The 24,384-nt window shown below is 38.8% G+C and overlaps 1 protein-coding gene across 24 annotated transcripts in view; it reads left to right on the top strand.

The window, feature by feature from the left end:
• NRXN1 (neurexin 1) overlaps positions 1-24,384 on the top strand; it is a 1,126,307-nt gene that overhangs the window by 681,802 nt on the left and 420,121 nt on the right. For 4 of the 24 annotated variants that reach the window (XM_028832114.2, XM_028832115.2, XM_015112345.3 and 1 more), the window contains exon 1: positions 7,494-8,612. The exons of the other annotated variants lie outside the window; for them this stretch is intronic. In XM_028832114.2, the coding sequence (XP_028687947.1) occupies positions 8,360-8,612 (253 nt within the window). In that variant the 5' untranslated portion in view covers positions 7,494-8,359. Of the gene's footprint in view, positions 1-7,493; positions 8,613-24,384 lie in introns of those variants that run through there. 24 annotated transcript variants of the gene reach the window in all.

Below are 24,384 nucleotides of genomic sequence, written 5' to 3' on the forward strand. Positions count from 1 at the left end.
TAATATAACATGCTAAAGAATTTTAATTTTACCTGGTAAAAAGGTCTTGATACTAGAATAGTCATACCAACTTATCTATAGTATTAACATCAAAATATCTCCGACAAAATGTGTAACCTAAAAAATACATATATAAATGTATATATATTTATATATGTGTGTATATATATTTATTTATATATGTGTGTATATATATTTATTTATATATGTGTGTGTGTATATATATGTATATATATCTCCTGAATTCTTGAATTGGGTGGGGATTAGATTATAGATCCCAAAGAGAGATTCAATTTGAATTGCATGATTAAATTCCTTTCAGTGCATTCAAATGGTAATATATGCTCCACAACATACATTCGCAAAGTAAATCGAATTGGCTTATGCTCTGAGTGCTTGGACATTCAATAAATTAAACATATGGTACATGATTTCTGGTTCCTGGTTTGAGTATCTGTGTTTACTAGAGAATTTGGAAGTTATGCTTTAGTCTTAATATTACCCTAACTTGCCTTAGAATTGTCCTTCCAGTTATAGTTGTTCTCAACAATCTCATGCTTCTTTCTGCAGTGATAGATGTATATGACAGACAGTGTCTTGGAATTCAGGCAGACAGATACCAGGTTGTCAGTTCGTGGCATTGATCTTTTCTCTAGCTGATGCTGGTTGGACTGGAGGCCTGATGTGCCCAGACCTGGAAGGGACTTTTTAATTTTTGTTGTTGTTTAGTTTAGTTTAGTTTTGTTATGGTGAGTATTTGGATGACCAGTATTAGGTATTATATGGAAAACAATATTATCATAAATTCTGATTTATTTTCTCCCTACCATAAAACAAGGGGAAAAATAACCCATTTCAGAAAACAAGAGCAAAAACCTACATACACACACTCTAGACAGTAAGCTAGTGTGTGTGTGTGTATATATATATATATATACACTAGGCACTATTGTATTCTAGTGTATACACTAGTGTATATATATATACACTATACACTCATACTCTAGGCACTATTGTATTTTAAATGCTTTAAATTTGTCAACTCATTTAATCCTCACAACAACCCTACAATTAACCTTTTTTACAGATGGGAAAACTGAGTTTAAATAACCTGCCTAAGGCCACATAGCTAGCAAGTTAGTAGAAGCAAGAATTGAGCCCTAGTGTAGTGTCTGAGTTCCTGCTCATAGCCACTGGCAAGACAACAAATAAAATAGCTCAAATACAAAAGATGAGAAGGAAAATAGTATATTTTTTCTAATTATAGTAAAGAGAATTTATAGTTACATGGTGTGAGATGAGAACAAATAGGTTTATATAATAGACATCTTGCAGTTTTTAAAGAATGCTTTAAAGAAGAGAACTGGGAACAGCACTCTTATCTATGTTTAGGGAACGCTGATCTGGCTGTAGTTATAGAGGATCAACTAAGGGGAGGTGAGATCATTGGTAAGGAGCTTAATGAGAAAGCTCTCCATGTGTTAGTTAATAAAACCTGAAACAAGGACCTTGGCATTCCCCCAGCCTAGCAGCTTCAGTATTACCTGGAAACTTATTAGAAATGCAAATTATCAGGGGTCTCGAAAGATTAAGGGAATCAAAAGCAAAGCAATCTGTGATTTAACAGCCCTTCTAGCCCCTCTAGTGTATCTCCTATGCACACTAAAGTTTGAGCAACACAGATTTAGAGAAACAGAGGCTGTGGTAATACATTAAGAAGTGGCTGAGCTTGACTATAGACTGAGTGGGAAGACTTTAGAATATGGCCAAATAAAAAACCACATCGCAGCTCATTATCTTTATGTCTTTGGCATAAAGTACCTCTGAATAAAGAATAAATAAGCTAACTAAGTATGCATGGATAAAGAGTAATAACTTATATTTATTATGTGTTTAATAGATTTTAGAAATGGTTCCAGTTTCATTACGTATAGCGTTATAGTCCTTTTCCAGATGAGGAAACTGGGACAAGGGGCCCTTAAACTAAAAGTCACATGAATAAAAACAATGAAGCTTGGATTCACACTCATAGTCAGGCACTCCAGTCTCATGTTGCCACACTACATTATGAAGAGTGTGAGCCTAGGAAGTGTTTGTCACCAACAGAAATCGGTTAAAACAGTTCTACAAACTATATAAGCTGACAGTGATTAAAAGATGGCATATGATTGCTTGGTGCCCCTGTGATGCCTGCAACACTTGAATGTGCAGTTATAGTGAAATCTCTATGACCCTGACTTGGTACTTCAGCACCAAGTTTTATGCAAGACACCAAAAATGAAATTTGTATTAAATCAGATGGAAGACAAGATAGAGATTATAGAATATTTCAGACCTAAACACAACTAATCTTGACTTGAATAAATCTAGTCATGTTTCCAAGTCCAACTGCACATCTAGGCTTTAATTCAATTTGAGCTACGTGAGTACCATATGGGCTCATCTTGATCCCCAGCACTCCCTCTGATTTGTTATATCATTGGGGAGGAGCTAGGTAATAGCTAAGTTGACTGAATCCACCAATCTGTATCTATGACTGGTCTGTTGGTGGTTGGAGATGAAAGTGTTCTTCAAGATAAGCAAACACTTCATAAATAAACTTGACTTTTCTGTAACACATATTTATCATCTGAATAAAAAGATTGTAGTAAATCTCCAGAGATGCTTTTAGCCCGCCATTGTTATTATCATTATTATTTTCATTCTCAGTGCTCTTACTCTCATTTTCTCATCTTACTCTTAGGGACCTGCAATCATCCAGAGGGGTAGCAGGATCAGGGGTTTATCTTTACAACTCTCCAGAACAAACCCTTTTCTGAGTCTACTCCTCTTTACTGACTCTCAGTTCCAACTCAGACAAGTAGGTAGATGGATATGTGGGGTCTGCTTATCTTTTCTTTATGCTGATACTGGTAGAAATGCAAAATGCAAGACTGACACTCTTCTGATTTTTAATTTTTAAAATATTAGTGCTGTCTGTGGGTTTTAATATACTTCCCCTCTGCTGTTTTCAGTATCTACTTTTCTATTTAAAAAGCTTAATACTGAGCTTCAAGGGTTTCCAATTAAGCTTAAGGAAAATATGAAAAGGATGAAAGTGTCTGCTGGACAACCATCCTGTTTCTTTAGATAAAAAGGTTGATTTTTGCAATATGAAGAAATAATTTGAAATAGCTTGTCTTCCCATTTCTCCAGAATCTCCCTCTTCCACTCACTCTCCTCTTCTGTCTCTTTCTATTTCTTTTGTCTTTTCCTCTCAGCTTTCAAATCCATCTCTCATTTTGTAAATGTTGTTCAACTTAGGCTACCTGTATTCTTGTTCATGATAAATCATCAGGTGTGAGTGGGCTTAGGACAGCTGAGCACATACAGTCCTTAGGTTCTTTTAGGTAGATCTCAGTAGCCATGGTTGTTGGTGACAAGTGAGTGTTAACCCCATTTCCAAAAGTTCACACAAGTACAGCTCATAATGAATTCAAGACCAAGACCAACTTCTGCTACAGATACAGACATTTACTAACGAGTAGGCACAAAACTTTATAGCCTATTCCAGAAGCTTGGTGAAGTTCCAGCTCTTCATTCTTTAAGGTACCTGAAAATAATGTCTTGCAAAAAATGGTTTTCCTGAAGCAAATATGACAGTATTTCAGTGGTAGCACCCACTTCACCATCTCTCAGAATTAAGTGACTAAGGATTGTTAGGGATCAACAATAGTACCTTCCTCATATCATTTTGTAATGATTATGTGAATTAATTCATTTAAATCACTCAGAGTGGTATGCTAGAAACAAGTGTTAGTTTTTATTATTACTATTATTATGGAACAATTCATCATAGCAAAGGGTGAAAGGCCTCTTAGAGTCACATACTCGATTTATATAGAAGTGAGGTATATTCAGGTAAAATTTAGTTAATTCACTCATCTTGCCTATTAATGATTTCACCAAGGATAACTTCTTCCTAACTTTCATTGGACAAATTTACAAGCCCTTAATTTCACCAGTGATAACTTATTTTCAACAGATATTATAACTAATGAGCACAGCCACATCATAATTAGAGATGATAGTAGCCCAAGTCTTCTAGAAACCACCTCTGTCTTCTGTAATTCTGACTGAGATGTTGGGGCATAAATTCCTGATAAAGGCACTGACACTCTCGGGGTACAGACAGTGTTAAGAAACACTTATGTCACACTGTCTGTGCTGAATTTTTTAAGAATAAATTACAGTTAGCCAAAAACCGTGTTTCCTCCAACCAGTTCTTTAATCACCTGAGAACAATTTGTGAGATGCTGCCTCAGTTTCCCTTAGATAACACAATTGCAAGCACAAAGACTGACTAGCTGAAGAGACACAAATTAATGGGTACACACAAGCTTTATTTGCTTCATCCAGATTAGTCATGCTTTTGCCCACAATACTTTTTCTACACTATCTAGACAGAGAATTGCTCCTTGTTCCACAAAATTACAATCATTTATAACAAATATTGCTGTATCTGTAACACAGAATCCACCCTAGAACCCCCTAAGTATTGCAAAGGTGCCCTAGACATCTGCCTGGAAGACTACAGCAATTTCTTCTTTTGAGGCAGCCATAAATATTTTCTCTTTAGCTCTTGAGACTACCGTAAAACTAAGATTTCTGGCCTATCCTTTCTCTAACCCTGCCTTCATGTCCCAAGGCCCCAGACAATATAAGACAGGCGAGGGAGTGGGGGAGGAGGGGAAGCATCTTCCTAATTGAATGTTCTTGGGAAAGTTATTCTCAATCTTCTACCCTTATTCTATTTCTATGGCTTTTCATTATACAAATCACTCTCCAAAATCCCAGCCCTATCCATTCCTAGCAATCAAGAGAATAACAAATACAGTTGATCCTTGTTATTTATTTGTAGCCTGTGGCACTTTGGTGATCCTTAGCAAACATGCAGAGAATGGCAAAACATTTGTGTTCTCACTATACATGTTCCTGGCTGAAGTTGAACAAGACTATTGGCTTGCTTCTTGTTTCAGCTCTCACACTGTAAACAAATGCGCTATTTTAGGTCTTTTTAGCACCACATTTTGTGCTTTACTTTGGTGACTTTGCTGTTTAAAATGACCCTCAAGCATAATGTCAAAGGGCTGTCTGATGTTCCTAAATGCAAGAAAGATGTGATGTGCCTTATGGAGAAAATACATATTAGATATCCTTCTTTCAGATATGAGTTAGAGTGCTGCTGGTCGTGAGTTCAATGTTAATGAATCAACATTATGTATTAAAGAAGGTATCATTATCATTCAGAAATACATGAAACAAGGTAATGGATTGATTCAGTCATGAAAAATGTGATCAGAGGTTTGCAGGAACCATAGCCCTATATTTTCCCATAGGAGCAATGGTTCAGTATTTGCTAATTCAGTGTTCACAGCGACTTTATTTGCCACAACTACTGTGAATAATGAGAATTGACTATAAGTACTAAGAGACTAGATATGTTTCACATATGCTGGACACTAGAGGGAGTAGGAATGAAGACTTGACTTTTGTCCCCTTCAGGAATCTGCCATTTATTTTGGGAGGGAAGGACAGATTAACACAATATATGAGGGTATTGGAGAACAATGCAATGCTCTACATATCTTTTAGATGGAAGGCAACTGAACGTATTGTACATAGTGATCAGCTTGAGTATGTTAGACCTGTATGAGAGAAGAGACATAATGTCATCATTGCAGGGAGCATTTGGTATATTTTAAAGAACACCAACATTAAATATTGCATGATATCCTTTCTACCCTGTGGGATTGTTAGGAAAGATAGAAACATGACTATTTTATAAAGGAAGCCACAGTGCCTCAGGGAAAGACTTGGTAACTAATGTGATGTAACCAGTAAATGGTGGCATCCAAAATGCAGCACAGATTTCCTAACTCCTAATCCAGTGCTCTTTCCATGCTAACACTATGAAATGTCAAATTCAGAATATGGACCTGTGGTCTTGAAAACATACTGTGTGGATGATTTTCCTTTTCTTTTTGAAGCTCTCTTTGATATTTTTAAAATGAATAATCACGACTCTTGTTAGTGAATTAAAATACATATGTTGCAAAATAACAAAAAGAATAAGAAATGACTGGGGACAAGGGCAGAAACAGTTCACAGTGGAAAGTGATAGATTTTGCTTCTGCTGGTCTTTGAGCAGCTGTGGAAGGTTGAGAGACATGGCATATTTAAATAGATAAAAGCATTGTGTTTAGCAAGGCTGAACTGTTTCAATCAATATACTACTGAAGAAATAACTTTAAGTATAATAAAATAAACTTTTGACAGGAATGTGAGATGTGTGATTGATACAGGTGTGATTTGGGGGCCACTGGACACTATTTATATAGTGGGCATCAGAGTCTCATGGTTGAAAGTTTCTTTCTTTTGGCTTTAAATAGAAATAAAGACCCCCCCCCCAAAAAAAAAAATGTCCGGCCACTGGACATGTCATAGTTTTTTATCATCTTTTGGAAACCAGGGAAATGTTTAAATCATAGTCCCAAGTCTTAATCACCAGCTTCCAGTGTCTGTGGTCCTCCTAGCCAAGTCCACTTGCATTGCTAGATTTCTACTCTTAAATGTATGCTGGCTTTGCTGGTCTTTCATCTAGGACACACAGCTTTCAGTTAAAGATGCTGTATTTCATCAACAGCATATAAATGTCCTCTTTCCCTTGGGGGCACTAGATTTAGGAATTTTCATTTCCTGATGCTATTTTCTTTATAAGACAGGATGAGAGAAAGGAGGAGTTCCACCCTTAGCAAAGATCCTCACAGCGGGGCTTCGGAGAGATCTTGGAAGTTCTTAAATATTCCTAAAATATTGGCTGAAATACAAGCAATTTTATTCATGCCATTTCTTTCTTTTCTGCTTTCTTCCTGTTTCTCTCCTGACCCTTCTCTTCGTCTCTTTCCATTCTTCCACTTTCTGCCTCTTCTGCAGCTGCCAAATTAATGCATCCTTTTCCCTCCTTGTGAGTTTTGGTCCCCTGAACTTCCACTGCCTTATATGAGATATAGTATGGTAGTGGGAGGAAGAATCCTTGTTATGAATAATGTATGTGATTAACAGATCATCGCAACTGATGCTTGAGTACAAGGTGTCAAGCCATATTTAGCAGATTGGGTTTAAACACCTGGTAGAACAAGTTTGGTCCAATAAAAAGACCCGAATTCTATCCCTTTTAAGATCTCTAAAGACACTGGTTACATCTAAACCATTGGGTAGGGGAAGGGTGCCATTTGCCATTGTAGTTCAGATGGAGGGATCACCTGGTGAAGGGAGAGTTGCTTTTTAGGTGTTCCCGTTTCGACTTACACGTGTCCCTTTGATGCGTGGAGAATGCAAGGGAGAGGCAAAGCAGGGCGATTTTCGTGGGAAGCTAGACCAGCCTCCCTCGTTACATAGGCTCGTCCTCTGCATTGCATCCGAGCTTCAGTGATTTGCTGTTTGGAGACTGCAGATTTGCATAGAGCCCCTTGCTTCACCAGCGTGTGTGGTTTTTCTTTTCTTTCTTTCTTTTTTTCTTTTTTTCTTTTTCTTTTTCTGTTTCTCTCCCTTACTCCTTCGTCCGCATCTTCTTCTCAGCTGTCTTTCCCCCGTTCGATTCCCACTTCCTTCAGAAGGGCGCACTCTTCCCTCTGAACCCCTCGCCGGGCGTAAGTGTCAGGAGGCGGCGGACGCGGAGATTGCCTCGGGAGCAGGCGATGCGCGCCGCTGCTCCGCGCGCAGCCCGGGGGAGGCTGGCGCTAGCGGGCGAGCCAGCCGGGGCTGAATGGAGGGAAGGGGCGCCTGGATTCCATGGGGTCTGCTTCTGTCTTGAAAGGAGGTTGGACCGGCGAAGTGGCCTCCCTAGTCCCCGCACACAAAGCTAAATGGATTTACCTAGTGGATTCGCGGTGGATGGCTGTCATGTAGAAGTGAGGACCCTCCGGGAGGAGCTTTAAACAATTTCTCGGCCCCCTACCCGCCGGCACGCACTCTCGCCCGAAACTCTTTGGGAGTATTTCTCGAGAACCTGGAGCCCTGGAAATCTGGGAGCAGCCACCCGCTCCGTGCTTGCCGTTCCCGGGGCTGCCTTTCCGGACAAGCCCCTCTCCAGCTGCATTCGCCTCGGCTATGTTTCGGGTTGTTTGGGGTGCTAGGCACGGCGGACTCCAGGACCCCGAGAAGACTGTCCGAAGGAGGGAGAGGATGGGTGCCCTGGCACGGTGAGGCGGCCGGCCCCTCAGCCCACCCCGCGCCGCCCGCTCCCCTGCGCCCTCTCCTCTCCCCGCGCCCCAAACTTTGCCTCCCGCGGCGGCTGCCCCTCGGCGGGCGCCCCGCCATGTACCAGAGGATGCTCCGGTGCGGCGCCGAGCTGGGCTCGCCCGGGGTCGGCGGAGGCGGCGGCGGCGGCGCAGGGGGGCGCCTGGCCCTGCTTTGGATAGTCCCGCTCACCCTCAGCGGCCTCCTAGGAGTGGCGTGGGGGGCGTCCAGTTTGGGAGCGCACCACATCCACCATTTCCATGGCAGCAGCAAGCATCATTCAGTGCCTATTGCAATCTACAGGTCACCGGCATCCTTGCGAGGCGGACACGGTGGGTCTGCGATGCCAAGTTCTCGCGGGTTACCCCCTTCGCTCCCCCCTTTCTACCCTGCACTCGCTCCTGGGCTCCTAAGGCTCAGAGAAATGGGAGCTCGACAAAAGGGAGGTGCATTTGGGTGTGCTTGGTGCGAGACACTTATCTCTTTGAAGACAATAGAAAGGGGATGGGGGAAGGCGTCGCGGTTGTTGGTGGTGAGGGGTGGGAGGGGCGTTCCTTGTCGAGGTGCTGGGAGAGAGATGTGGGCACCTACTAAAGGAGCAGCCTGGGTCGCGCGGCTGGGCCCCGCGGGAAGGGGGCGTCACTTGCCAGAAGGTCACTCAGTGGCCGGATGGGGCGCCGCGCTTAGCTAAGGGACCTGAGCACCGGAGAGAAGAGGGCTCTGCAGAACCTTTTGTCTGTGCTGTGTATGCTGCCCCACCTCCTGCCCATCTTCTCTGGCCCGGGGGAGGGAGAGATTCCAGCCCGCACATTCCTCCAAAGTGCGCCCAGACTGCAGTGACAGCAAAGCAGTCCTGGGACTCACTCAACAGGAGGCCGATTACTTTTGCCCCCACGCCTTCCCTTAATTGGAGATGGTAGAAGGGCAACCGAGGCACCCCCTCTAATGCGGGCCAACCCTTATGGAGGGGACCTCTGGACACCATTCCTCTTCCATCCACTCTGCACATAAATATATGCCTTTTCCTTGGTAATTAGGCTGAGTTCTTTTCTAAATGGAACAGAGAGAGGCTTGACTACACATAGCCATCTCCCTGAGGATCATGTCTGAAGGCTGTTGGAAAGAGGGAGGTCTTACTTCCTCCTTCAGTGTTTAATGCTTTCCAAGAAGGGCAAGTCATTCATTGCCGGCTGGGCTAAGCCCGGAGGTCTGCCTGGAGAAGGAGAAGTTAGAGCTAAGGGAAACTATTCTCCTAATGCCCTGTCCCTTTGAAAATAGCTAGAGTGTAGAGAAAACCCTTGGTTGGCAGCTTTCTCTTCCAGAGTGACCAGCACTGTGAGGTCGGATTCCTCTAATTTTCAGATAAATGTCTATTCCAGATTTCCCTAATTGCCAAAAAGTAAAACATCAATCTGGTTTTGTGAGTCGTTCCCCACTCCCAATTTTTCTTCTCCATCAGTGTAAAATGCTCTCTTTTAGAAAGCAGAGCGAAAGTTGTGGGCACTTTCTTTATATCCATTTTCCACCTCTTTCTTGCAGGACCGGTCACCTTTCAGACTTGTTTCAGCTCGGAATCCTTTGCCTCACTCCTTATGAGTTTGCTCTGCCCTGAGCAGATGCTGGTGCTACCAGGATGGCCCTTTATTCCATGGATGCGGGGTGGGCGGGGGCTTCCTACCTAGGGACAATTCTGGTTAGATATGAAAAACTATAGCATAATCTAACTGAAGAGAGACCAAGTCCTAGCAAGCCCTCTTTGGGAGCACAATAGAAAAAAAACACATCCCTGTGGGTTCTAGGAATTGGTTCCTTTCTCCTTCTCCTAGTTCCCTCCCAGGAATTCTCTCCAGTTAAGAGTGTCTGGTATGGAGACAAGAGTGATGTCCCAAGCCAGGGATTCTTTGTTATAAGTAACAGAGATTAGATCCCGCTGAAAGAATAAGGAGTTTCTGGTGATCTCACCAGAAGCCCACAGTATTCTAGGAGCTTGTTGCTCCCTTTACCTGAGTGCAGTTCTCAACCACTGCCCTGCCTTTGTGCAGAATTATATGAGTCCCGAGGGATGAAGGCGAGCCAGGGTGCAGGAAGGGCAGACAGAGCTAGGGGGGGTTTGTGCGGTGAGGCAGATGGGGGTATGCAGGGGGTGGGGCACCTAATTGTGCCAATGGGGAACACTTGGCTAATAATCTCATATGCAACTTCTCCTTTTCTGTGTCTCGGCATCTCTCCAGAGGGATGAGGCCACTGGAAACGTGGGAGAGGAGAAGACCAAGGGGCCCTGCAGCAGAGTGGGGCACTCCTTTTTCCTCTCCACTGCAGCTTCTACCCCAGTCAGGCGCCGTCTGCTGGCCTTTACAAACATTTCTTTCCCTCCAGAATACAGTGATTGTCTCTGCGTGTGAATGAAAAATCAGAGGTGCCTGTCATCGAAAAAGAGAAAGAATAGGATAGTAGAGAAAATCGTTGTGTGTATAGTGGTTGGTGTTATTCTTTGGGGTCAAAGAACTTTTTGTTTCCTTCAAAGGTTCTGTTGTATGGTCGTGTTTGTGTATTTTTGGAATTCTGCCCACCCTCCTTCACATTCACTCTTTTGGAAGAGGCTACACCTCTTCTGATTCTTTGTTTTTTCAATCAGAGGCACAAACTTACCTGTCAGTAACCAACCCCTGCCAAATAAAAGCTAGGTGTGAATTTCTCATACTTCATCTTTTCCCTCTTTTGAAAATAAAATTAACTTTATATAGAACAATCAAGGAACATTAGGATAAAAAATAAGCCTCTTAGGGTGAAGGATGGAGATCTGGGGTGAAGTGTGAGTGCAGAGGGACTGAGAACACGGCAGGCAGGTTGATTTCTTAAAGATAAACCTAATAAGAAAGAGGTGATGTTGAATTTGTTGGGTCAATAGCTCTCTGAATATTTTGCTAATTGTTGGGACAAAGGACCCACAAGTAAAGAACCCTTGAGCCTAATAGATGAGGGTGAAGGGAAAGCACAAAGGTAAATGACAGTATGATAAATTCATAGCTGAAAGTCAAGACAGGTGAAAATGAGGTTTTGTTCAAAATCTGAGACTATTGCAAATATATATGGCTAGATGAACAAATGAACTAGGCTGTTTGTTTGTATTAGAATTTCTGTGCATCATAAGACATTTTCTTTCATAATACGGAATGCATGTATATGCTTGAATGTGTAAAATAAAAATTCGTGTGTGGTATATTTTAAGGAATAAAATTGAGTCTCCTATGTTTTGAAAACTGCTGGGTTGACTATCCAGGTTCATTCTTCTTCATTTTCTCATCTTGCCATGCTTCATTTGCACTATTATGAGGTGTCACTTACAAGGTTTGCAGGGTGCAGAGAGCGCTCATGGCTACCCAAGTATCTTTGTGCAAGCTGACCCAGTTGCAGAAATTATGATGAGGATTTTTTTTAAGTGCCTGTGAGAAGCAGGTTTTGAGAACACTGCAGGGTCTTTTTATATTTTGCATTTGCTCAAAAACATAAATGGTGAAACTACCTCCATAGAAAAATTGTGGCTTTTTTTCTAGTTAAATAAAGGGAGAACTGTGTGACTGTAAATGATAAAAAGCAAGCCTGCTTGTAATTAAGAATGCTACTTAACGCCAACAAGAGTCCAGAATAGACCAGTGTGCTCAGCCAGTACTGCTTATGTGATGTGCCATATGTGGGGAGCATGGAATGATGTCAGTTAAATGCTTAGGTTCCCATCTCAGCTCCCAGCTTTCCTAAGTGCCTCTGCATACTTTAGAAAATTAGCTTAGAGTCTCTCAATAATTTCAGGAGATAAAGGAAGGAGAAAGCCACCAGTGCCATCCTTTCTCCTCCCACAAATATGAGCTCCGGAAATTATATTGCCATGATTAGCTTAAACTATTAAAGGGCAAAAGGGCTTTCCCAGAAGGAAGTGTTAACAGATTTTAAAAGTGTAGTTTGTAATTGAAGTTACTTAATGGTGTTATATAAGAATAATAATTATATCTTGAATTTATAATGTTTCTTTTTCTGAGACACTTTCAGTGCACATACCAAACTTCTAAGAGGATGGGTAGGGTTTCAGAGTGAGTTTGATTTGGATATGATTTTCCTGTAGGGATACTGAGGCATACCATAAATAGGCCAAAAGACGGAGCCAGATGTCTGATCAGAGTCAATGAGGAATTAGAATCAAGGCCTATGGCCCATAGCCCAGAGCAATTCTGTGAGCTCAGAGGTTTTTAAACTCAAACTAAGAGAGTCCTCTATGCCATTTAATGGTTGATCTCTTAAGAAATAATTACAAGATACATGGTCCAGGATTTTGCTTCAAGCATGTTTTAACAATAACGCACACTGTTAGAAAGCTGATGGTACCTCATTGGAGTCCCGCAGATTACTTCATTGATTCTGCTGGGGAGGTTTTTGTTTCTCTGTTTTTCTAGGAGGCAGGAGGTTACTGTTTCATAGTATCCCTTTACTCTTTTGTGTGGCAACCAAGAGAGCTAGCAAAACCTTTGACAATATTCTCTATATTGGGGAAATATTTAGCTTTAATGTTTAATATTAATTAGCTGGTAACAAATTTATATGTGTGACCCAGAATGTTTTTGGCTATGACAATTCTGCTGAAACAGACACTGCTGTTCCACACCTTTTCCTTACTTTGGATTCTTGGACAAAATTTTTTATCGCTTAAATATTGTTTTCAACAAGATGGCAGCTAATATTTTTGGAAGAATCTTTGAATCAATCATGATCCAAGTAACCCTGGCACTTTAGAATAATTCTTTGGTTGTCTAAAACTTTAATAGATTTATTTCTTAGATTGTTCATTCATTCATTCATTCATTCAGTAAATATATCATAAATTCCTACTATGAGCATGTGTTTGTGTTTGTGTACCATGTACCATGGAGGACCAGAGAATAATAAGGGTGAGAGTCAAGGTGAGGTTGGAGGAGGCAAGATATCTGAGGCAGAACCATCAAGAAGTTTACAACTTAGTTCTTAAAATCCAAGCTATTGTTGGAAAGAGTTAATCCTTAAAGAGGCAAATTCAGTTTTTTCCTTACAAATAGGTAGTTTCCAAGCATAAACGCAAAAAACATAAAGTTTATGTATATGTAGCAATCATCTGGGACTCACCATGAAATGATCTGATAAAAACATCAAAATAGTAAATTTTATCTACACCACTTTTTATTGCCCTTCATTATTAATGTTCTAGAAAGAGCTCTTTATACAATTGTTTTCCACCACGTTGCTGCATGTATTTTTTCTAACAAAACATACAATTTCTACTTTTCAAACAGATATAAGGCTTGTTTTGTAAATGTAGTTAAGATAGGCATTCAATGATTTATATTTACACTAATTATAAATAATTAATGCAGATTGGTCTGGTGAGATATTTCTCAGAAACATGTGTGTGTAAAAATTTGTCCATTGCCATTTACTATCACTGTATAAATGTACTAAGCTGCTTATCTTTACTAAGAATGTTTTCTCCTTTTATGAAATGAAATTACAATCAGGGAAGAATAAATGAGACCATGAATTTAAAAAGTGCCCAGACTATAGTAGGTTCCCAATGTTGTTTTATTTTGTTTGTTTTTTTGTTTGTTTGTTTGTTTGTTTTTTTAAAGAAATACTTAAAAGAGACTTCAGAGCACATGTAGGGGAAATCTAGACCTTGAAATCAGAAGACCTGAGTTCCTGTCCCAATTCAGCCAGTTATTAACTCATTGACTTCTGGAATTCAATTACCACTTTGAACATCATTTCTTTAAGCTCTAAAGTTTGAGGATTGCATCCTTTTCATTTTATAGATGTGACAACAGAGATGTAAATAATTTAAGTGAACTACACTCATAGAGTCATAGCAAATGAGCAGCAGAGATGGTGGTAGGACCCATATCTTCTAACTCATCTTCCTCCTCCTATAGAATACTCTTCCATAAAGCCTATGCTCCAATAGAAGGGAGAGCCTGCACTAATTCATCTACACTCTCACCTGTACACTGTATGACCAAATGCAATCCTTTTCAGACAATTAACTGGGATTAGAGGCTTGGTCTTTAAGAAGAGAATAGAGCAACCAAACTTGGTTCATATAGAAAACCAACTTTCCTCTACTGTTGACTATCACCACAATCAGTCCTCAATGACTCATTTATACTATAGTGTGTGCCTCTTTTTAAGAAAAAAAAAACACAATTTATATTTTGAGATGTTAACAATCCCAGTAATAATGAGCATTACTTTTTAATATTGTTTTGTCATTCATATTCTTGTTTTGTTTTTCCGTTTCTCTTTTTTTTTTTCTTTAATTGGGCTAGCAGACCTCTAAGATCATTTCCAATTTTAAGTTTCCTTTGATCATAAGGATCTCTTAAAATCCTCATGCTCTTGTTGTCTTTTCCCAGAGACGTGTTGTTTCTAAACATATTGCAACTGGAGATATTTTTGCAAAGATTAAATTCAGGTCCCTTAAGCCATCCAATTGTCCTCATCATTATTCCAGGAGTGGCTTATTTAGGTGCACAGGAGCCGTGGTGTGGTGGTCAGGCTGAAGGTGCATTTGGCCTACTACTTGTCTCACAACTGAGGTCTCAAGAATTTCCTCTTAGAAAAGCACCTGCTTCTTTCGTTTGGTCTTTTTGCCCAGCCCTTTCTGGTCTATGTAGGGTGTAGAATATCTCTCTGCATAGAAGCTTGTAATAGCCTTTTAAAATATTCCATTCTCTCACCAAATACAAGATTTTTCAGTGTTGATCATGAAACAATGCATTCCCTCAAGCTTTTGACAGAACAGAGTGAAAACAGCTATCTTTTAAGTATATATTTCCCCAGTGCCTTCATGTAAAATGTCTCATTTAATCATCATCACAACCCTGGCAGAGCTTATGATCATCATTTTGCTGACAAGGAAACAAATTTAAGGAGGTGATGATTATGTCAGGGTCACTTAATTAATAAGTAGCCACAGTACATTTGCTTTTCAATGACAATATGATAAAAGGCAGGGTTTTGGGGAAAAAAAAAAAAACAACTAACAAACAAAACCTAGTGTATCACTGTATTTAAATTAGAAGGCCTGAAATTTGTCCCAGCATTGGTACTTTCCAATTCATGTCCCAAAAAATATTCCTCATTAAGAATAAAATTAACCACAAAAGAGTAGCTAACTCACAGTTATTAAGAATTTCAAGTCAATATAGATGTGAAATTTATATCTGCATTTCAGTGGAAGGAATTTTATCTAATATTACCTTTTGATACTTAGTCAATAAGTACGAAGATAGAGATGGATTAATAAATGAGGACTGTTCTCAAATTCAGCTTAAAGGGTTATGCTCAGGCAGTGATAAGGAATGCTATTAAATAGTAACTATTATACTAAAAAGCTTTAACACTAGAAGATGGTGATTCCTGTACAGACTTCCTTTTAATCACCAAATATACAAGTAGATAAGAAGACCCTGCTGCATTAATTGTGGGAACTTAATATCTGTGAGATTTGTGAATTTTAACTGAGGCAGTGTAGAAAGGTGTTTCTCCAGTGTCTTTTCAAGATATGTGGTTATGCACATGTTAAGTTTTCTCTGAACTTTCTTTGAATCTTGTAGCCATTTTTATTGTGAAATTCAGAATATAGGATTCTTTTGGGCTCTGACATCCCCAGTTCAAATGTATTGTATAATGTGACTGATATTTTTTAAAGCAAGGTTGTGAAATTTTAAATGTTCCTATATATATTTGGTGACTTGTTTGTCAAATAATTAAAATTGGTAAAAGTATTATGATATATCTCTGAAAATCAGCAACTATAAAGAAAGAAATTAAATTAAACAGATTGTAAAGGAGTGCTTTTTAATATGTGGTAAAATACAAGGCAGTGAAATTTACTTATTTGGACATCACTTCTGCATGTTTTTTAAATAATAATAATTATTATTATCTGAGTTGCCATTGTACTAACAATGGTACATGTAATTATTTATGTAGTATGGCCTGTCTTGGCTATTAGTTACTGTCTTGGTTATTAGATCTGGTCATCATGGCATATTTTTCTAGATGACTTCAGGTTTCAGAGCTGCTTAAAGAGAAGTACTATTTTTAATGCTACTTAAAACAGATAATTTGGGATTCTGAAATCTTTAATTTTATGTTAAGACTGAAAAACCTAAAGTGTGGATAGTAACAGAGCATAAAGCACCTCACTAGGAGTTTATTGTGATGCTGTTCTAAAAAATACATTCAGGAAAAGTGTGGTAGCCCAGTGACACAATACTCTCACAGTAACCGATTAGCACGTTTTGAGGGGGCATGCAGCAACACATTGTTCTATCTTTTTTTTTTTTTCACTTTCTAATATAAAACTATCTAAGCACGTCTGAAAGAAGTATGTGGTTTTTCTGAGGAACTTGGCTTTCAAATTTTTCAAGATTCTGTATTTGTTAATTGAATGAATGCTTTAGTTCATATCTATGTATGTATATTATTTTATGTATAGGTATCCTTTTCAATTATAAAATATATTACAATCGAGTGTAGAGAAATAATATTGGAGCATGGCTAATTTAAATACCTCTGAGAATTTTTGCCTAGAAGATGTGTGTAGAGATTGAACCTTCTATTTGGTTTGCAGGGCATTGTTTGTTAGCTTATTTCCTTTATATTTCATACTCATTTCTGAACGTTATCTCATATTGGACCATTTGTGCCTTCATGGTAGAAAAATTGATCATTTTCTAGATTACATCTTTCTGAAGGTGAAGCAGAGAAACTATCCTCAACATTCTAAGCTACATTTTCTTGAAGTCCACAGTTAACGTTTTCAAAATCACAATGTGCTGTATCAGTCATTTTTCATGTATATGTCAAAGTAGCAACATATACTGGAATAAGATGAATAATAAATTAATCTCTGTCAGCAAAGTGGCTAATTGGACATGCTGTTAAATATGCAAATAATGTTTGGTTTCCCCACTCATTCTCTTTCCTGGGACTCGTTCTAGGTGAGATATAGAGTTGTTGATGCTGCTAGTTGATAACCTTTTGTGCCATAACTAAAAGTGGTACACTCCTGATGGGCTTCTGATAAACATCTTCATACAAAGTCTTGTGTTAATACACAAGGTATTGTTATCTGGATGCCTTTAATGACTAGACTATACAAAAACAGTCTATTTGTACTGTTAAAAATTTGCCTCAGTAATCTTATTTCAAAATGTAAAATTTCAGTTTTTTCTTTTTAATAGAATTAAAGTTTATTTTTTTTTACAGAATGAATTAATTCAATCTTGGCTTATAGTGAGGAAGTGATTAAAAATATTGTGAGATTACTTCACAACCCCAATTCTCCCTCATAAAAGGCTGTGCAGAGAAAGAACTAGAGCCACATAAAATGGTAGTAAATGGCCAATTATATCATTTAGTTATTGAACAATCATTCAGTGCTTATTATATGCCAGGTGCTGTTCTAAACTCTTAACAAAATATCGATTCATTTAATCCTTACAACAACTTTATGAGATAGGTACTTTACTCTCCCATTTTACTCATAAGGATATTGAGGCACAGCAAAAGAAATAGTTAAGTCACCGAAACTGAAGTTGTGGACCCTGGATTCAAACCCAAGCAGGCCCATTAGAAAGTCCATGCTTTTGGCCGGGCACGGTGGCTCACCCCTGTAATCCCAGCACTTTGGGAGGCCAAGGAGGGCAGATCATTTGAGGTCGAGAGTTCAAGACCAGCCTGACTAACATAGAGAAACTCCATCTCTACTAAGAATACAAAATTAGCTGGGCATGGTGGTCTTTGCCTGTAATCCCAGCTACTCAGGAGGCTGAGGCAGAAGAATCACTTGAACCTGGGAGGTGGAGGTTGCAGTGAGCCAAAATCAAGCCATTGCAGTCCAGCCTGGGCAACAAGAGCGATACTCTGTCTCAAAAAAAAACAAAAAAACAAAAAAACAAAAAAACAAAAAAAAAAGAAAAGAAAAAAAAAAAAAAAAGAAAGTCCATGCTTTTAACCTCTACATTATGCTGTCAATAAACATAATTTATTCTGACTGAGCATTTTGTTTTCTCCTGTAGCTTTTATTGCCAGTGGTTCATAACAGACCCACAGAGAATGACTATCTGGATTTACTTTGTCTAATTTCCAACAAGTCATTTCTCTGAAGGTTTAATGCCTTATCTTTATCTTCCAATTATTTTTTAGGCATTGTGATTCTTAAGTACACAGGGCATCGAGAGGCTTCCCTGTGCTTCCCTTCCTCATCACTTTATTTGTTCTGACTGATTTATTAATCTCAACTGACATCTGTCGCCACACCAAGAGTAAAGGAGTGATTGATTTAAGATGTTTATTAATGTTTATTAACTACTTTCATTCTAGTTGGCAAATACTTTCCCTACCAAATTGATAATCTGCTGTGATAATAGACTAATTTGCAAGTGCAGTCATGATTTACAATTAAAAGGGAACAGTGGCGATGAGTCTGATTATATGATTATACTCTCCTGAGATGAAAGGAATCCTGCAAATGGTTAAATAAAATCGTATAATTCTGAAGGCAGGATATAGAGAAAAGGCTGATGATTAATAAATTTCTTTGAGTATTCTAATTTTAATTATGGTCTCTTAATTATGAAGCCTTGAAGATTTTAAAAATCAAATTGTGTTGTTTCTATATGGATGGTATTGTATGACTACATAGAGAATTTAAGCATCTCTACTACTCATTTTTAATGAGTTTTTATATTAGGCTATAAGTTGGAGCAACATTCAGAAAGGATGGTAAATGCTTTGAAGTTTCAGTCTCTTAACTACATTTTTAGTAAATATTATTTTGTTTCTTCAATTTAACACCAGAATTTTTGTTGTTTATTTACTGGCATTTCACACATTCCACTTAAAATAACATTACAGGAATTCTGGAATTCCCTTGTGACATAAAGGATTACTCTTTTAATTCTCGTTGCATCTACTAACTATCTGACCTTGGGCAGTGTCTAAACCTCTGAGCCTTGGTTTTCCCTGGAGTGAAATAGGGCCTCTGTAGGACTGTTGTGAAGACTTGATACTATGTAAACATCTGGCACAGGAACTGATAAATTGCTGCTGCCCCTCAAGTGACAGATGAACCCCTCTCCAACAGTGGGTCTTTTCTGCTCTGGAAAAAAACTAGAAAGGACTTAGCTTAGTTATAATGCAGACTCCTCTGAGCTTTTTAAAACACATTTCATTCTTATCATTCGAGACTGATTTGGTAGATTCTTTAAGTAAAAGACAAGGGGTTGAAATTGAGATCCTTTCCTGGTGTCTCATTCTTCCAAAAGAGGATAACACAGATGTTAACAAGAGGATATTGTGTAGTCACCCAACAATTTGTATCCCCTTTGTCCATGTGGGAGTTAAACCAGGACACCTGCAGTGGAACTGAACTGTCAAGGCTATTGCTGCAGTTTAGTGTTGAATATTTTTCTCCTTGCTCTCTTAGAACATTCCTTTAGAATTTAGAATAGGCCTTTTGAAAATAATGGCAGGGGGTAGTGGGGAGGGGGTAAAGATGACGAGGAAAGACTTAGGAAAATGATTGCACCTTTTTGCCCAATCAACTCTGAAAATGTCAGCAAACACAAAGCTATCTTTACCTGGCTGGATTACAGCTGCAAGAGATTTCGGTAAGAGAAACAGTGCTTCCTAGCCCAGAATTGCTAATGTCACTTCTTTTACTGTGGCCATTTTGATGAGTGTACCATAGCCAAATGCTAAGAGTCTAGCATTTAGACAGAACACAAGCATTTCAAAATACCAAGTCAAATGAAAATGCTCAGCAACTGTAATTTAATTATCTATTTTTAAAACATAACTAGCGAATTTCTTAAAATAAATGAGTATTTTAATAGGAACTTAACATACATGTTTGAATGTTTTCATCCTCTTTCTAAAAAGAGGTTCTTTTGGGGACTGTGTATTAGACAAAATTTCATGCTAGTTTGAAGCAAATTTATTTAAGCTCTATGATCACCTGGGATGATATATATACTTTGGAACTGAATCACTTTACAGAGTGTCCCATCACTTTCTCTCCCCAGAGTCTGAAGAAAGCCTTTAAGCTGTGATATCAACAATCAAGAGTCCTTAGGATCAGAGTAGTTCAGTCAAAGCAAGATGTGGTTGAGACAAGAAGCTGATATGATTGAAGTTGTCTATATTGCCCCTCCTCCAAGGTTAACTTATAGTGGTATGTAAGTGCCAGCAATAAGTTTAATCTATGAAACTATGTAATTTGGATTTTCTTCTAAATATCTTAAAATGAAGATGATTTTCTAGATAACAGATAATAGTGAAGAGTATCCCTGGATAAAGCATTGACTGGCTCCTCTGGAACCAAAATGAATATAGGTCCCACCTCACATATTCATACATTCCCTAGTGTTTTGAAGACTTTTGGAGACCCTTGTGATGGAGTGCGTGCCATTTGGGAAATAGAACCTCCGAAGAATATGACTTAGCAATCTGTGCTAGGGCACTGTAGGTATTTAGAAATCAGAGAAACATTTTCCAGCAAGGAAATCAGTAAAAGCTTCATGAAAGACATAGGCTTTTAGAGAAGCACTGAAAGATGGGTATGTGGTAAGTGGAGAGAAAGGCAATCTTACATGAGCATGAGCAGAAAACACTACTTTAACTTGTGCTTTTAAAAGAAAACAACAATGCAATAATTGCAAATTCAATTTTTATTAGTAATTCCAGACAAATGCAGCTTACTATTGAATGAGTGACTTTGTATGTATGTATGTGTATGTGTGTGTGCATATTTTGCTTAGACGTGAGGCCTGTTAAACAACATATGCCTAATCCTGATCTTAAGGAAAGGCAGTAGCAAAGAGACCTAATTCTTAGTTAAGTTGGAAAACACAGTGCTGTGCTCCCTAGACAGTGGCTGGGAGTTGCTAGAGAGAAGCATATTCTTGAATGAGGGCCAGACACACACATACAGGAAAAAAGCTCCCAAAGAGCAGGGCAGGGCTCCATCCTTCCCTTGTGGATGTCCTAACATCCTCACTGTTAAAAGTCCTGCATCTGCAAAGAGAATGGTGAAGGCAAGACTTGCAGGGAGTTGACTTTCTGTTTTTACATAATTTCATTCAGTCAGCCTCCTCATTCACAATATGCAGATATTTAGGTTATTACCAAAATGTGGGTGTTTACACACTCTGCTGGCAAATCAGTGTTTTACTGAGTGCCAAGAATGTAGAGACCAATCAATCAAGTGCTTATCAAGTGCCTTCTGCTTGGAGTAGGACATTCTGTCACTCTCTGCCAAAAGACCTAAGGCCTAATAGAGGCCGTCAAATCCATTCTCTTGTCTTTCACACTTAACTGCCTGCCTTGTGTTCTTTCAAACACCTTCGGGAGACCTTGCAGTATCCTAGAACAGACATAGGAAAGCTGGGAACCATCTCTTTTCCATTCTCCAGTTGCTTTTCTGACACACCAGAGGCCCCATTTGTACCACGGCGTGGACTGGGTGGGCACACATCCTCCTTCATTACCGATTTCCATAGGAGCCTGATAGATGTCCTGCTAATAGTGGGGAGATGTTTGGTTCATTTTCATTTTCACATTTGTAGAGCTTTCAAGGTTTACACAGTGACTTCTTTTGTATTAAATCATATGATATCTACACAAGCCTGTAAATTAAATATGGAAGATGCTTGCCCCATTTTGCAGGTGGGGCAACGTTGCAACCCGGTCACTTTAAGTGGCCTGACCTAGTCGCATGTTTGTAACTGGCAGAACTGGGACTATATAACCCCATAAGCTGGTTTGAAGACTCCAGGGCTGCTATTGCCACCCACGTAGGGGAGCACAGGCTGTTTTTAGGCTATCCTCAAAAGATCAAACAGATGAGTAAATCAAGGAGATCAATGATTCTGCAGGGATTCTGGGAAAGAAACACTGAAAGGGTCCAGTCTATGTGGACTTGCTAAGCTAGTAGAAAAAAAAAAAAATAGGTTGGTGGCTCTTTCTGGAAAAATAAAATAAAGGTAGCAGTTGTTGGTGTGATGGCCAGGATTATTGATTGACTTTTAATATGTTTTGTTAGTGTGACGGTTTAATTTTTTTGTTGCTTATTAGTTTTTGTCTTTTGAAAAAGAAATGAGGATTCCAGTTTGAAGGATGAGCTCTCACTGGCTTTTGATCATTGTTGAAATAACTCAAAAAATATGCATACAACCCAGGAAAACACTGAGGCTGAACATCTTTGTTTAATGCTGTGATGTTTTTTAGATGAACAGTGACAAGAAGCTACATATAATGAAAATGCCCAATTACTTGCAGGAAATTATTAAAGAGCACTTGGAAAATTGAGATATTCTGTCAAAAACAATAATTTAAAGCATTTGATTCTTCATAAAAATGACAAAGAAATTTACAAAGAGAGTCTCACTTTGGAAATGCCTTTTGCTTATTATAGTATGAAGAATGATGCCTAGCTGACAAAATGGCCAACATTTTCCCTGCAGCAGAGATCTCCCCAACTAGGTGAAGATGAATGCTTTCAGGTATCATTAGTGAGCTTAGGAGATGATGTTAAGATACATCCAGTCTGTGTTTTTTAAAGAAACGTCCTATGCTTTCAAAACAGAGCTCTAATTTTCCTGGATTAAATTTCCTGAAGACAGGAAGCGTGGTTTTTGTTATATCTCAGTGTCCAAAAGTAGATTTTCGTAGATACTCAAATGTTTGTAGAAAGATTCCTAAGTAACCTCTTCTACTCACACAGAAGCAATAATATGTTCATTCTGTTAGTCAGAACTTACTTTAAAGCTAGCTACAGTTAGCATGGTATGGCTTTTAAGCTATAATAAATTGCCTGCAAAACCTAAATATTCCTCCCATTGCCTGTGATTTCACCATTTACAATTCATTTCTTAGTACCTTGATAGCTTTTATTAAAATGTGCTGTATGTTGAAGAGATGTAATACAAAGAGATATAATTAAATTTTAATTCTTAAAATTTAAACTTCTTCAGAATCACCTAAGGAGTTTACTGAAACTGCAGATGCCTAGGTTGTACCTTTAAAGACTCTATTGAGTAATTTGGGGGTAGGGCTCAAGAATTTGCATTTCTAAATATCCACTTTAAGAGATTATAACGGTCCTTGCACGATTGTTTGAGGAACACGACCTTATGCTGTTATGAACTAATATCTTCAATTTACGACTTTTACCTAAGATCTTTGCAAGCCTCCAGCAGGTACTGTCTAAGGAGCAACTCTTACCAGTGATGGTTTCTATTTCAGAGGATGCAGGAAAATCACTTGAATACAAGGAGAATGATGTTGGAAGTTACCTAAAACCTGATACCTTCATGTTAGTGATCAATTGCTGTTGATATACCGCTAACAAGGATACTAACAAGTGGTTAAATCTATAGCTCTTCTCTTAGAATGAACTGTTACACATAGAAAGTATTCATATAACAGACATTTCTCAAAAGAAGACATTCATACAGCCAACAGACACATGAAAAAATGCTCATCATCACTGGCCATCAGAGAAATGCAAATCAAAACCACAATGAGATACCATCTCACACCAGTTAGAATGGCAATCATTAAAAAGTCAGGAAACAACAGGTGCTGGAGAGGATGTGGAGAAATAGGAACACTTTTACACTGTTGGTGGGATTGTAAACTAGTTCAACCATTATGGAAAACAGTATGGCGATTCCTCAAGGATCTAGAACTAGATGTACCATATGACCCAGCCATCCCATTACTGGGTATATACCCAAAGGATTATAAATTATGCTGCTATAAAGACACATGCACACGTATGTTTATTGCAGCACTATTCACAATAGCAAAGACTTGGAATCAACCCAAATGTCCATCAGTGACAGATTGGATTAAGAAAATGTGGCACATATACACCATGGAATACTATGCAGCCATAAAAAAGGATGAGTTTGAGTCCTTTGTAGGGACTTGGATGCAGCTGGAATCCATCATTCTTAGCAAACTATCGCAAGAACAGAAAACCAAACACCGCATGTTCTCACTCATAGGTGGGAA

This window comes from Macaca mulatta, chromosome 13 (assembly GCF_049350105.2).
Source record: "Macaca mulatta isolate MMU2019108-1 chromosome 13, T2T-MMU8v2.0, whole genome shotgun sequence".
In the NCBI taxonomy this organism is placed as follows: Eukaryota; Metazoa; Chordata; class Mammalia; order Primates; family Cercopithecidae; genus Macaca; species Macaca mulatta.